Below are 13,521 nucleotides of genomic sequence, written 5' to 3' on the forward strand. Positions count from 1 at the left end.
ACCACGCTTACGTGATCGTGACCTGGCTGCTTGGCAACCAGCCACAGTCACCGGGTCGCCATTTGCAACCTTCCCACAAGCAAAGTCAATGCAGAACACGAATGACACTAGATTCCTCCTCCTAAAGGGCCTCCTCTTCCTCCTCCCAACACAGTCCTCTTTGTAGGTGACCCCGGCCATACCTTGACAAAGGAGTCACACATTCGGTACTGTTTTCCCATTAGATCTTTGGCTTCCACGACTGAGCGGGTGGAGAAAGAAAAGAAGAAAAAATGGCATTTTAACCGGAATGAATGGAAAGAATTCTGTTTACGGAGAGCAACAGCAACCCTCTCCTCAAAGGTTACAGCGGTTGTTACACACACCTCCTCCATATTACTACTTTCTCCCTGTCTCACCCACTCAGTTCCTGGACCCTAATGTAACTCTCGCTGCCCACTATACAAAAACAAGTGAAAAGAGCTTGGGCAAAAACCAGGCACTGAATGCACAGTGTTTTGATCCACATCTGCTGTTCTGGATTACGGAATCCGGTCTTGACTGCCCTTATAGCCACCAGGGTGGAAGAAGAAAATCTGTTTAGGAGGCAAGGTGGACTGGTTCTGAACGATCCCATGGCTTCCCTTGCAAACATTCAATTTTCAAGGAAAGCCAGAAGTCCTGTCCTTCTGCCAGGGCGTTCAATGTTTCTTCTGAGGAATCCTCCACATGAAAGGTGTAACAGCAGCCCTGTTTTTCTGACTTGGGACATGACGGCCTCTGATACCATGTAGAGATAGTGTCTGAAGCACCGCAGAGTCTTGGAAGGTGCACCCCCAGCTCCTGGCTAATAAAGGGCAGTCCAAATCAAAAACATAACGGTGGACCAGACAGTCACCTCCCCACAAATCCCCAGCAGGCTGTGGGTAGTCCTATCTAAGCGCTTCAGCTTTCCTCTTTTCTTGGGTAGAAGGTTTATTAATTCTGTACCAAACACACCCCACTGACTTACCATAAAGCTTAAGCCTTCTGCCTTGCAGGTGGATGGAGAGCTTCAGCTGTCCTGGAGCAGATAAGAAAGGCGATTGCAAAATTGCCTTGAGACCTTCTTTCGCTCAGCCTCTCAATATTCCATCTTTCTCCCCATCCCTCTTCCATCTGTGAAACGGAGATGGGTTTCTTTCTCTTCCCCCACCCCCGACACTCTCCTCATGCTTGTTTGCTTTAAATGTTTTACATTGCTCACACCATCTTGTGTCCCTAAACAGCTTACAAATATGTAGTCCTCACTTAGCAAATAGTCGTTCAGCAACCATTCAAAGTTCCGACAGAACCAACACCATGCAAGATTGGTCCTTCAAACAGTGCAGGCTCCCCACTGGATCTCCTTCAGGTTGCTGGGAGAACCACATTTTCAGGGTTTCCCAAAAGGCTGATGAGGACAAGGCTACGGTAACTATCATGACTGCATATGGCTCTGTTGCACACGGGGACGATGCAAAGAATCCTAGAGGTCTGTGCCTCCAGGGGTGGAGGGAGAGAAGGACACAATATTGAGGGATAGACAGAAGTGGTTTCTTGTGCTCTTGCAAGACTGCACAATGAAACAGGAGCTAAATCATAACCACTGCCTCGCCCACCTCACCCTGTGGAGGACTCACCAAATGTTGCCAGACAGCAAGGAAACTGCAAACGGTTAGCTGACTTGGCACAGAGAGAGCCTCGGTGGGAATGCCTGGGCTCCATGGTTCCCTCAGTTCCTTAACTGGCAGGGAGACCAGAGACCATTTTTCTAACTGCCCAACGGAGGCAGCTTCCAAGCACAATTTTTCTTCCAGACGGCTGGCCTGGCCTTCTAACCGCCACTATTTGAATAGAGCTAGAGGCCCTGGAAGCTCATTGGTGGATTTGAAAGTCGATCTGCACCTGACGGCAACCACAATGACACTCTTGGCTCCACACCCGACACGCCTCATTGCCTCCAACTGCCCTCCCTCAATCACTCCACTCCCAAGGCTCGCCTGGCAGCGCTCTCCCCAGGCTGGAAAATGCCCTTCCATAAGTGTTTCTCTGCCTGGATGCCACCTATGAACATTTGCCTCTGGGCATCCATGTACTGCATGCAGAAGCAAGTTTAGGCGTAGCACATAATCTGACCTTAAAGCTCGTTTGCTCAAACGCTAAAGCTAAATCTAATAATTCAAAACATGCAGAAGCTCAGCCTGGCTCAGAAAAATTGACATCAGATTGTTTTTCCACGCATGCTAGCAGTGCCTCCCTTAACCAACAAGCACTATTCTTGCAGGTAATTTATTATGCATTTTATCCGTTGCTTCTGGGACTTTTCTCATCAAACAGTGAAGGCCAACAGGCCCTCTCTCCTTAAAGGCAATCCCTCGCGTGAAGTCTTAGGCATTGATTATTTAATACCTTTAATGCTGGAAAGAGAAGCCATAATGAACGGGGCAACATTTATTTGCAGGTAAGCTGGTTTACTTTCTAGGGAAAAGTAGGGCTGTTCCTCTTCTTAAGAAAGAGCCCATGGATTTTTTTCTTTCCTTTTCAAATACCCATGTTCCTGCACAGGCACGCTCCCATCTTCCCCTCCCCACACAGGGATGAGGTTCTCTTCTTTAGCCATGGCCTTTTTCCTGGAGGGCTCCTGGCCCTGACTTTACCTGCCTCGTATTTGAGGAACAGAATCCACAATCTAACCAGGGTTCTTTCCCCTAAATGCCTCTGTGCCGGTGTCAACGTGAGGACTATTACAGGGTGTTGGGTTTGTTTGTTTTTTCATTTTCCTTAGTATTTCTTTTTTGTGGACTGTAACAATCTGTTAGACTGTGGATGAGCTGTATCATTGGATGGATGGGTGGGTGGATGGGGGAGGGAGGGAGGGAGGAAAACTCTGGAAATGGAAATGCTATGTTGCTGTGTAGCCTCTGGAGACTTAGCTATCTTATCTCCCTGTCTTTGACCAAGAGAGAATGCTGGATGTAACATCCTGCTGGTGCCTTCCTTGCCGTCAGTCTCTGCACTTACCCCTCTCTTTAACACAAGCCTGGCTGATCTTCCTGCGTCGCTTTAGGAGGAATGCAGGCAGCTTTTTTGGAGAAATCTGAACTTGGGATAGGTTTTCACCCAGAAATTGTTCAGGTATGCAGCCTCTGACACCGACACCGAATTCCATTCCTGCAACCAAAAGGAAAACCCGAGAAATCTGCTGTCTGGAATTAGATGGATGCCTCTCAAGGTCCAAGGAGGAATGTCACTCCAGCCCCTTTTGAACTTGCAGAATTTCTAACGAAGAGGCAAAAATGTTGAAGCAGGTTTGAAATTTGATTCAGACTGAAAAATTCAGGCTGGCCTCATCCTGTACTTCAAAGATGAGGGTGCAGCAATTCCTCGTACAGGGCAAAAGAGTAACTGTGGCAACCGATTTGGAGGATTAACTACCATTTTAAAAACACATTTTAATATTATTTTGAATTGCTTTTGCTGCTCAGAGTCATAGGCTGAGACGGCTGCCTATATAAATAAAAATGTCAGATAAATAAAGTGAGAGGGAAGCCCTTTCCAACCATACCCCACAAAAAGCACAATTAAAGTGAGGCCGCTCCACTAGAAAGAGTTCAAAAGGACACAGATCCAAACCTCCCTCTGGCTCTCCTGAAGTTAATTAGTTGCCACAAGGCTTATCTTGCAAAAGATCCTGTTGTAATTTAACGAGTAACTTCTCCTCTGAAAAGATTTAGCAGCAAGGTATTGTTTTCCCAGCCCTATTTCCACTCTTACCATCTCTTAGAGCCCCTGCGGTATGGCTGCCTTTGTATGCCAGACTACTTATGGAACCATCTATTTCCCAGGGCCCACTTCCAACCAGGCTGTCATTCGAAAGTTGGCAGTATCTTCCACTGCCACCAATTTGCCCTGAAAATGCTACTTGTTATCCTGCTCCTTCCACTTTCTCCTACCTGGGAGAAATGGTAAAAAAGTGGTGGTGGATCCAACAAAAGCCCACCTGGCCCAGCATCGTCCACCTGAAAACAGGTAACCAGTCACCTCTAGGCAGACGGAACACAAATACAACCATCTCTCTCTCTCTCTCTCTCAGCTGCCCCCAAACTCAGGAAGTGACACATCCAGATGTGGTCTCTGAACACCAAGAGGCCTCAGATTCCCTGATTCAGCTGTAATTTCCCACTTCCTACAGGTCTCAAAATCCACTGAAACTGTGGACATTGCCAGCTTTGGCAAGCTGCTGCAAAAGCTCTCCTTTCTAACTTGAACAACCTGGCAGCAGCATTGGAGATGTAAGAACAAAAGGCTAAATTTATTGTGAAGTCCCATTCAGGTGTAGTTTTACAGAAGAAAAAGAAATACTCTTCATATTCAGAACTCACAGAGAAAGCCACATCAAGAGTCTAAAAAAACCTCACTGGTCTAGAATATCAGATGCAAAAAGTATATAGCTTTCAGTGAGTAAGTGTGAATAAACCGAGCTTCTTAAGAGTCAAGAGACAGACACACAAACATGCCAAACTTCCTTCCTGTCCCATTTCTATCCTGTAGTTTGATTAGTCTTTTACTCCTTCCGTATGCCCAGAAGTCCTGATTTTCTCAGCAGACAGCCCAGCACTAGCCATCTAATGCAAGAGAAGGAATCCATAGCACCAGAGAATTATTTCTTCAAATTGTTACAGCCCACAAAGAGAAAAATACAACAGTTGTTAAAGCCTGATAAATGGAACATCTTTGCCTAAATCCTGCCCTGGATTTTCTGTCTCTCCTAAATGAGCACCCTGGTATCCTTTTCATCTCCCAGCATCATAGGGGTGGTTCACATCACAGAATAACACCCAGAGAGAGAATAACATATTCCCAAGCTATCCCTTCTTTCTCTGAGGATGGGCCCTGGAGAAGCAAGCCAACAAGCTGGGACTGCAAAGGAAAAGAAGGGGCTCTCCTAACAACTTTGTGCCCAAAACCCTGGGAGAAATTGTGCATATTTTATTTGAAATGTTGGGGAAAGCTAAACCTGGCTACTTCATAGACATAATTAACTGTTTATCATATAAAAAACATCAATTGGATCTTTACAACTTTTCTTGGCCCGTTTTTAAAAAAACAAGTAGGCATATTGTTGCTTTCAGTGCTGACTGGACATTCTCCCTAGAGTGTAACTTCAAAACAAGGTAAACATTTTATGAGGAACAGCCAAGCACCCACCTTGAGAAAGGTCTGGAGGAAGCTGCTTGTGGAGGCCTGGTAGAGCTGCTATGAATGAAAGCTGGGCAGGGGGAGAACACAAGGAAGATTAACCACAAGGGGGAGGAGCCACACTCTCCTTTTCTTCAAAGTAGAGGGGTTGCCAAGAGAACTCTACAAGCAACAAACTTTGCTCCAAAGAGCCATTGTAGCAACAGAAATACCACTCTACTGTAGTTAATTACTTCTCCTGGGCAGACAATTCTGGACGGTCAGCCTCTGACCCTCCCAGCTTCTTCTGTACAGCAAACCTCTCTGGACAAGATCTCCCTGGCAGGGCCTTTGGGGCATAGGCAATGTAATCCCTGTTTCCCCAGGAGGACTATCCAAGCCAGAAACACCGGGGATCTTGTCTCCACATAGCCAGAGCCAGGACTTTTTTAGATATACTCATTGACAAATAGCATGATCTGAATTTATCCAGGCATCTGAATCACAATAATGAACCAAGAAAGAAAATTAAGAAAGAGGAACCAACCTGAGTTTTATTTACAATAGGTAACCTAAAGCAGGGAACTATGGAGAAGAAGGAATTCCTATCTGAAGGTTCTTTCACTCAGCAAGGTTGTTGAGAAGAAGCCCAGACAAGAGTATAGTAGTATAGCCTTTACTATCATGTATACAATGAAATTGGTTAGGAGAGTCAGGATGCTGCCTTTTACGCACGAGGCCAATGCATTTGGTGGAAGAGAGCTGAGAGGCAGAATCACCAGGCTTTATTTTCTCCCAAGAAGTCCTATTTATTAGAGGTGGTCATATTTATAAAGAACACTTTATAATTATTTACATCATGAATCCAAAGCTTAGGGAACCCTGAATATTTGTTTCCAAGACCTATTCATTTCAAAATAAACTAATTATTTCAGAAACCACCTTTCCTCTTCCAATTCCCTTGCAAAAAGTACCTCGCTGCTCACAGAAGAGGAAAGAAATGAACAATGGCCACCTCTGACTGGCTTCGGGAAGGCCCACTGAGTTCTGCTCATCTTCACAGCTGAGGAACTCCGTCTTTCTTCCAGGACTTTTGTGTAGCTCAGAAGCAGGCTGGGAAGACCGACAAAGCACATTCCACAGACTCGCTTGTGAGGTGGCCTCTGTGCCCTCTAGGACAGGGGTATCCAACCTTGGCATCTTTAAGCCTGGAGGACTTCAACTCCCAGAATTCTGGGAGTTGAAGTCCTCCAGGCTTAAAGTTGCCAAGGTTGGAGACCCCTGCTCTAGGAGGGCTGTTGCTCAGGAAGAGGGGTGTGGAGAGGGAATCCAGTGCTCGCAGGAGCACACGTTTCCACAGAACGGCGGAGCCCTTTCCCTTTTCACATCCCTATCTGCTCCTTTAGCTGTCCTCTAGCAAACAGAACGGCCTTGGCCTCTGAATTACCTTCCCCTTTAAAACATAACCCTGAGTCGTCTTTGAGAGGACCTTAACCCAAGTGCTGCATATGCCCACTGACCGCTCATGTCTTTTTGGCCGTTCAGTGTCCCACCTTTGGGTTATTACAAAAAGCTGGGTTTTTTGGAGACAAGGCTCAGAGAGACACAAAGTGGGGAAGCAGGAATTTTAATGGTTGTAAGTTCAAGAGAGTGCCCCCCCCTTTTTAAAATAGAAGTAACCATCCTTGGAGTTGGCTCTTGATTACCCACCCGGTCACCCCCTCCCTCCCTCCCCGCCCCTTTTGGATTCAAGTGAGGGGAGGGGGAAAATCAGGGCTGTTCTCAAAGAGGGAGGGGGAGGGAGAGGGAGGAGGGGGAGGGGGCCCTGGGGGCTGCAGCGGAGCAAAGGTCTTGGGTGCTTCCTGAGAGTCTTCTTCGAGCCAAGCCTCCCTGCTGATGACTGAAGCATCCCTCTCAGCCGGGGTGGCCTCCTTCCAGCTTGCCAGATGCTCGCAATACTGCCTATACCTGAACTCGGCTTTCGGTAGGCAGGAAGCAAAGGGATCGCAGCCTGAGTAAAATCAAGCCAAAATAGGGCAATGTAAGGACAGAGAAGTTTTACCAAAGGGACCCCATGACTACTGCCACCTGAGAAAATGCCTTTATTCAGAGAGGTGAGAGGAAAACACCTAGATAAAGGTTCTATTTCTTTGCCCTACTGGCTGTGTATGACTTCCTTTTTGTCTACAATAGAGAAGCCAATCTAGACAAGTTACCTCTGAGACTCTATTGTCAAGTAAGCCTTTCCCTGAATAAGAAGCCTCTGCAGGCCAGAACGTACTGCAAACCTCTGGTGTGAAGCCAGGCAACTCAAGGTAGAGAAGGGCAGGTTAAAACAAGGACAGCGCTCTGCACATCTCTCGTCTCCCCACCCACCCCCAGACAAATCCCTCTCTCTCCTGCACCTGGCCACCATTTGGGGCATTTATTTTGTCCATTTAGGAGTTATCAGGCCATTTTTACTGTGGTTACTTAGTACATGAAACAGTCTCCATGCCAGCTCCAGGGCTATCTTTTCACCAAGTCAAACGGAAAAGACCAAGTGAAGGCCCTTCCCAGCAATGGCTTTTTCTCCCGGTATCTTCATACACCAAACAGAGAAAATGTGTAAGTTATTTGGCTCCACTGCTGTTCCACAGGAAACGGAGCAGAGTACGACAGAGCTAATGGAAGAGGCTTTTCCTCCTGCTGCGGCCTCCAAGGCTTTCCCTTCCCCTCCCGAATCCTCCTGCAAGCATTCTGCCATTCCTTTCTGGCTACTCTCAAGACCAGCACTGCAGCCCTCTTGCCTCCAGGGTGCTTCACCTTCTTCCTTGTCGAGGAGGAGAACGTAACATGCTAGCATGCGGGACGCTCCCATGAACAAGCTGGCAGGAGCGCTTTCTGGCCCAAGGGGGCAGATGGGGATGGGCAAGGAGGGCAGCATTGGGGCTTCCACTGGGGACGAGCAAGGGGGAGCTGACAGAAAGGTAAATGCTGAACCTTCCCTTGCCTGAGCACCTGACGCTTCAAGACCCCTAGAATAAAAATCCACTGCACTCACCCTCCATGCCCAGCCTTGCCATATTGCTCTTATATTCCATAAATTTCACACAAGATTTTCTCTTAGCAAACATTCTTGGAGACGCCTGCAGCTTGCAATTCCCTGCAGCCTGGAGGAAAAAGACCCACAAAACCAGACAGGCTATTTCCCCAAAATTGCTCCTAACATTTTTTTTTGGGGGGGGGGCACCAAAAACAATAGAAAAGAATAAAAGAATCGAGAGAAACAGCTCAACAGTTAAACCACCTGAGTTTCCTGCCTCTTTTCATGTGGAGAGCAGGAGAGGGAGAAAGATCTGCCCATCTTTTTCTGGCCAGGCAAGACCCGTAAGTCCCCCCTGAGCCAGGACTAGCTATTTCCACAGGAAAGATGCCCATTCTGAGAGAATGGGAGGGAGGGGGATTCCTTCCAGACTGCCCTCCACCCCCACCCCCACCCCCGCCCCCACCCCGCTTCCCTTTATTGCAGCATTTTCATCCCTGCCACTGTGGGACTCAATCCTGGCACAATCAGCCACCAATGAGGGGGAGACCACCGCTCATCTCCATGGCAGACCCCATCGCCTGTTCACAGGGCTTCAGGCAACCAACCCTTGCTGCTCCCAGCACCTCCAAAATCCCCAGAGCCATGCTACCTTCTCTCTCTGCTCAGCCTCTGCCTAGGCCTTCCTTCTCCCACTCAGTCAAGGATGCAGGAGCCACACCTGAGGATGCGAGGGGCAGGGGGGGGATTAGTGACTCTGCACTGAAGGGTCAGTGGCACTTACAGATTTTGAGGACATCTGGCTGTGCTCAAGGAGGCCCCCTCCTTTCTTGTCTTGATGGTTACCAGCATCCCCCAGCTGCTCTACCATCAGGTATCTCAGGACCAGTGAGCCTATGGCCGGTCAGAAGAAGCGAGTCAGTCCTGGCTGGGAAGTCTTCTAGTTACATTCAGACAGTCCTAATGCTAGAATGGAAACAGGCAAACCTCCTGAGATGATCTTGGGCTGGCAGCCTAGGCTTCTTCCTGAATGTTTGTCTTTCATGGGGTTCTAAAGAAAAGAGGGGGTGGAAAGAGAAGGAGGGAGAGACTGCAGCAAAGGCCAGCAGGAAAAATCCCAGGAGAACAAGTCGGAAGGGTTTGCCTCCTGTCTCTTTAATTCTACCTCTCCAGTATTTCACCAATTGACTCTTGAGTGATTCACAGCCCCCAAACAAAGCAAGTACACGGCTGCCACTGTACTGCTTGGGTCTTGCTCACCTTAGCTTCAGATCGGTCAAAACTGGGCACCTTCTGCACAAGAAAGGGGGCTGCCAATTTCTCCTTGGTCTCCAGCAGTGCCCTTCCTCTTTTGCTCTCCTGAGTCACACCTTCCTCATTTTGTAGCAACAGATGCAGAGAAGGCACCGGGTGTTTCCTTGTCCTGAGGAGGCTGTCATCCATGTTCCTTTGTTGGCCTACAGAACTACAGCAGAGTACAATCTCAGCTCCCCTCCTTCCCAAATGTTCCCAGAAAAAAACAGTTAACAAGAGCACAAGAGTGAGGCCGTTTTTTTCTCCATGGACCAAAGATGCACCTGTCTTTCTCTTAGAGTTTGGAGCAAGGTGGAAAGGGGACAGTCCACCTTCTACAAGAGATGCCGCCTTAGGCCACTTCCTCAATTCGAGTAGAATTCTTGTTGGATAAGAGGATTAGCGCTTGGGGGTCCTGTCAAAAGTAGCATTTTAATATGTTTAATTTAAACCTTCAAAAGGGAAACGTTCCTCTCTTTTTCTTTTTTATACTCAGTTTTTTATATGCTTTTTTCCATATTCAGATAAGTATGACTCTTACTTTTAATACTATTTTTATTCAAGTAATACATTTTCCTTTAAATTGGTTATCAACATAATGGAAAGACTGTACCATGATTTCATGTGATAACAATTTAATTAATTGTTTAAAAATGAGTTGTAGTAATGTTTAACAGTGACTAAGAAAGAGTGGCTGGTCCAAAATCACCTAGCCAGCTTTCATGCCTAAGGAGGGACTAGAACTCACCATCTCCTTTGGTTTCATGCCAGTACCTGAATCATACCACCAAACTTTTTGCACTGGTATTAAATAGTTTTTTTTAAAAAAATAAAGGTTGCTTTTTAGAACTGACCTTAATTTGTTAGACTTTTGATTCCGCCTTAGATGACGAAAGTAGGGTTGACCCCCTGTAGGAACTTTATTTGACTTTTTTCTTTTCTGCAAAAAGAGACCATTCAAATAAGAAAGAAAAAAAATATCCCAAGCACATCTGAATCCCATCCAGAGCTCCGCATGTGCTTCCCCCAATGCCCAAATCAATCGCCCTCCAGTCAGAAGCTCCTGGAATCAACTGAGAGGCAACTGAGAGACAACTCTGCCATTCTACTCAGGGCTTCCAAATTTCCTTTGTCAAGCCCCTCCTGGAAGGAGGAGCTCTGGAAGCCCCAATCTCCAAGCTTCAGTCCAGACCAGGAAAGTCCTCACCTGCTAGATTTCTCTCCTTCAGGCAAGGGGTAAAATGAGCAAATCAAAAGCGTGTGCACGCACGCACGCGTGCACACACACACGCACACACACACACACACCCCACAGTGTGCAACTCACAGTCCCTTGATGATCCTTGAGAGAGAGGAGACTTTCCAAAGCCAGGTCCTTCACACATATTCTTTGTGGGGGTGCCTTTCTAAAGAAAAAAGAAAAAAAAGAAGACCCACTTGATTTCTTATAAAGTGATTCAACACCAGTTTAAAAGAGAAGCATTGCAATACTGAACAAAAACAACCTCTCTTCCTCGTTAGAGAGGAGTAGGAGGCAAAGAGCGGCAGAAAAGTTACTAGGCTGTCTTAATTAAAGCTCCCATGTGAAGGTTGGGCCCTTCACTAGCAAGCACCTCTCTTTCCCATAAGAACATAGGGCTCCCCAAATACAAAATTACATTACAAAATGTTTTGCAAGGTGAGAACAACAGAATAAATCAGATATGCAGCAGCCAAGATGAGCAAGCAAGACTAGCAAATTACATTTATGGCATCACTTACACTCTCCCATTAGAATTCTCAGACTGCAGGAATCTGGGTCGCATGTCTGGAACCCACCGGATAACCGTGCTTCCACAGGCTGCCTGGGAACCCAGTCTTTGCACCCCAAATTCGGTGAGGTCTGTCACCTGCATCTAACATGTCCATGCGAAAAGGAATGACTCTTTACTACTTGGCAAAAGAAGAGCTGAAGACCAAACAGGAACAAATGCTGGATTGTACAAGGGTTAACAGTTCCAAGCTCAGCTGTAGTTCCAGAAGGCATCCAAGATATTCTGCCTTGGTTGCTCTCTGGGGTAATTGGCTAGTTGAGTGCAGTGGTGAAATCTAAATTTCTTTCCTACCGGTTCTGTGGGTGTGGCTTGGGGCGGGTCATGTGATTGGGTGGGTGTGGCTATGTGACTGGGGGATCAAAAGACAGAAACTCACTAACAATGTCCTGCTGGAGCAGGGTTGGACTAGATGACCTTCAGGTCCCTTCCAGCCCTGGATTATCCTCTGAAGCTGTGTCTAGTGCCAGGTTTGTAGTCCTTCCTTCCTCTCCTTTTTCCTCCCTTCCTCCCTCCCTCCCTTCCTTCTTTCTCTCTCTCTCTCTCTCTCAAACGAATCCCCCACCCACCCCCATTTTTTGCCTAGTAGCCTTCAGCTTTTTTACCTTTTAAAAAATGCTTTTAAAAGTTAAAAAAAAAAAGGCTCTGGTGTGGCTCAGCTGGGCATGGGGGTGGGGAGCAGGGATTTTTGCTACTGGTTCTCCGAACCACCCACTGCCATTGCTACCGGATCAGCCAATCCAGTCCAAACCGGGAGCATTTCACCCCTGGTTGAGTGCCTCAAGAGACTGTTTATCAACAGTGAAAATGAGGTTTTACTACTCGTCTACTTTGTTTCATTAATGATTTAGAAAATTTCTAAGACAATAAGCTCTTCATTAGACACAGCTATAAACTCATGAGGAAAATGTTTATTTGCTACACGTAGTCCTTGCTCAATTACAATAACTGGGACTGGCAACTCCACCTCTAAATGATGTAGTCGCAAAGCACATCATCACATGGCTGTGCCCATGTGCTAAAATGACAGTTGTGGCAGTTCCAGCTGTTGTTATTGTGTGAATCCCGCACAGTTGCAGAAGCCCCACTCAGCAATGCAGAAGGGCAAAATGTGTATCAAAACACAGTAATGCAGGCAAACACAGCCTGGAGTTTGATCCTCACAGGGTTAAAGGTTGAATCCGCCTTCCATCCTTTTGAGGTCAGTAAAATGAGGATCTAGGTGGTTGGGGAAAATAGGCTGACATTGTAAATTGCCCAGAGTGCGCTTTAAAGCACTATAGGACGGTGCTATTGCTATCAAACCTCACCTCAATGAATAGGACTCACTGAGGGGCCACAATTGGCAGTTTCCTCTAATTAGCGTTTAGCCACATTACTGGACACAGAATACAAGAACCTTGAAGCAGTTGGGTGTTGAATATGGTCTGGGTGGAGCCTCCTTCAAGGCCCAAGAAAGCACTTCTACATATTCTTCCCCTTGCTTCCCCCCTTCCAAACAATCCATTGAATTCACTCACCTTCTCAGGTTGCCTCAAGGAGGTGAAACTTATTGGTGGGAAGTGAAGAGATTGAGATTCCATTCTGGAGTTCAGACCTGGGAAAGGATTCCTTTCTGAACTGAAATGCACATAGAAGGAGACACACAATGGAGGCCATGCAGAAGGCACAAAGCCTGCACAAGAATTCTGTCTTGCTTCTGTATGGTTGCAGGCATGTGCATAAACAGCCTGTCCTGTTCCATTGACTAGATGGCTTCTGTGAAAGAAAATCTTGCATAGGCCTGGGGGGATGTGGGGGGAGGCTTTCTTACAGAATGCTGCTCTATATCTATCATCCCACAGGCACATGTAGAGGAAATCCAAATTTGCTGACCTCAATACCGAAATGGGGGGTATCCAACCATCATTCAGAATACAATTTGAAAAGGAATTTCTAGCTCCTTTGCTCCTGGAAATAGTCTTGGAGCTGGAATCAAAACCTCCCACATATTTAACCTGTTCTCTCCCAGAATAATGGAGGGGAAGGTCAACAATCTTCAGGGTTGGCAGTTTATCTGAAACAAGGAAAAAGCAAAGAAGACTTTGATATTAAAAAAAAAGAGTGGGTTTTTTCTTTCATGCACATCTATTGTCAGCATAACAACAATGAATCCAACACCATATTTCCTTATTGATATAATATTAAAGAGGAAAGAGATTTCCATTTCATTCT

The 13,521-nt window shown here is 46.6% G+C and overlaps 1 protein-coding gene across 18 annotated transcripts in view; it reads right to left on the reverse strand.

The window, feature by feature from the left end:
- Nucleotides 1–13,521, reverse strand: part of RGS3 (regulator of G protein signaling 3) — a 56,279-nt gene that overhangs the window by 32,664 nt on the left and 10,094 nt on the right. For 12 of the 18 annotated variants that reach the window (XR_009152267.1, XM_058158951.1, XM_058158954.1 and 9 more), the window contains 11 exons: nt 12,828–13,363; nt 11,258–11,391; nt 10,824–10,902; nt 10,351–10,436; nt 9,464–9,668; nt 9,191–9,254; nt 8,988–9,097; nt 5,209–5,269; nt 3,022–3,171; nt 992–1,042; nt 183–241 (listed from right to left, as the gene is read on the reverse strand). Coding sequence is in view for 17 of the 18 variants with exons in the window: in XM_058158951.1 (XP_058014934.1) it covers nt 183–241; nt 992–1,042; nt 3,022–3,171; nt 5,209–5,269; nt 8,988–9,097; nt 9,191–9,254; nt 9,464–9,668; nt 10,351–10,436; nt 10,824–10,902; nt 11,258–11,391; nt 12,828–13,363 (1,535 nt within the window). In the remaining variant the exon portion in view is untranslated. Of the gene's footprint in view, nt 1–182; nt 242–991; nt 1,043–1,640; nt 2,958–3,021; nt 3,172–5,208; nt 5,270–8,987; nt 9,098–9,190; nt 9,255–9,463; nt 9,669–10,350; nt 10,437–10,823; nt 10,903–11,257; nt 11,392–12,827; nt 13,364–13,521 lie in introns of those variants that run through there. The other 6 variants (XM_058158958.1, XM_058158955.1, XM_058158965.1 and 3 more) reach the window with 6 other exon arrangements.

Source organism: Ahaetulla prasina, chromosome 16 (assembly GCF_028640845.1).
Source record: "Ahaetulla prasina isolate Xishuangbanna chromosome 16, ASM2864084v1, whole genome shotgun sequence".
Classification (NCBI taxonomy): domain Eukaryota; kingdom Metazoa; phylum Chordata; class Lepidosauria; order Squamata; family Colubridae; genus Ahaetulla; species Ahaetulla prasina.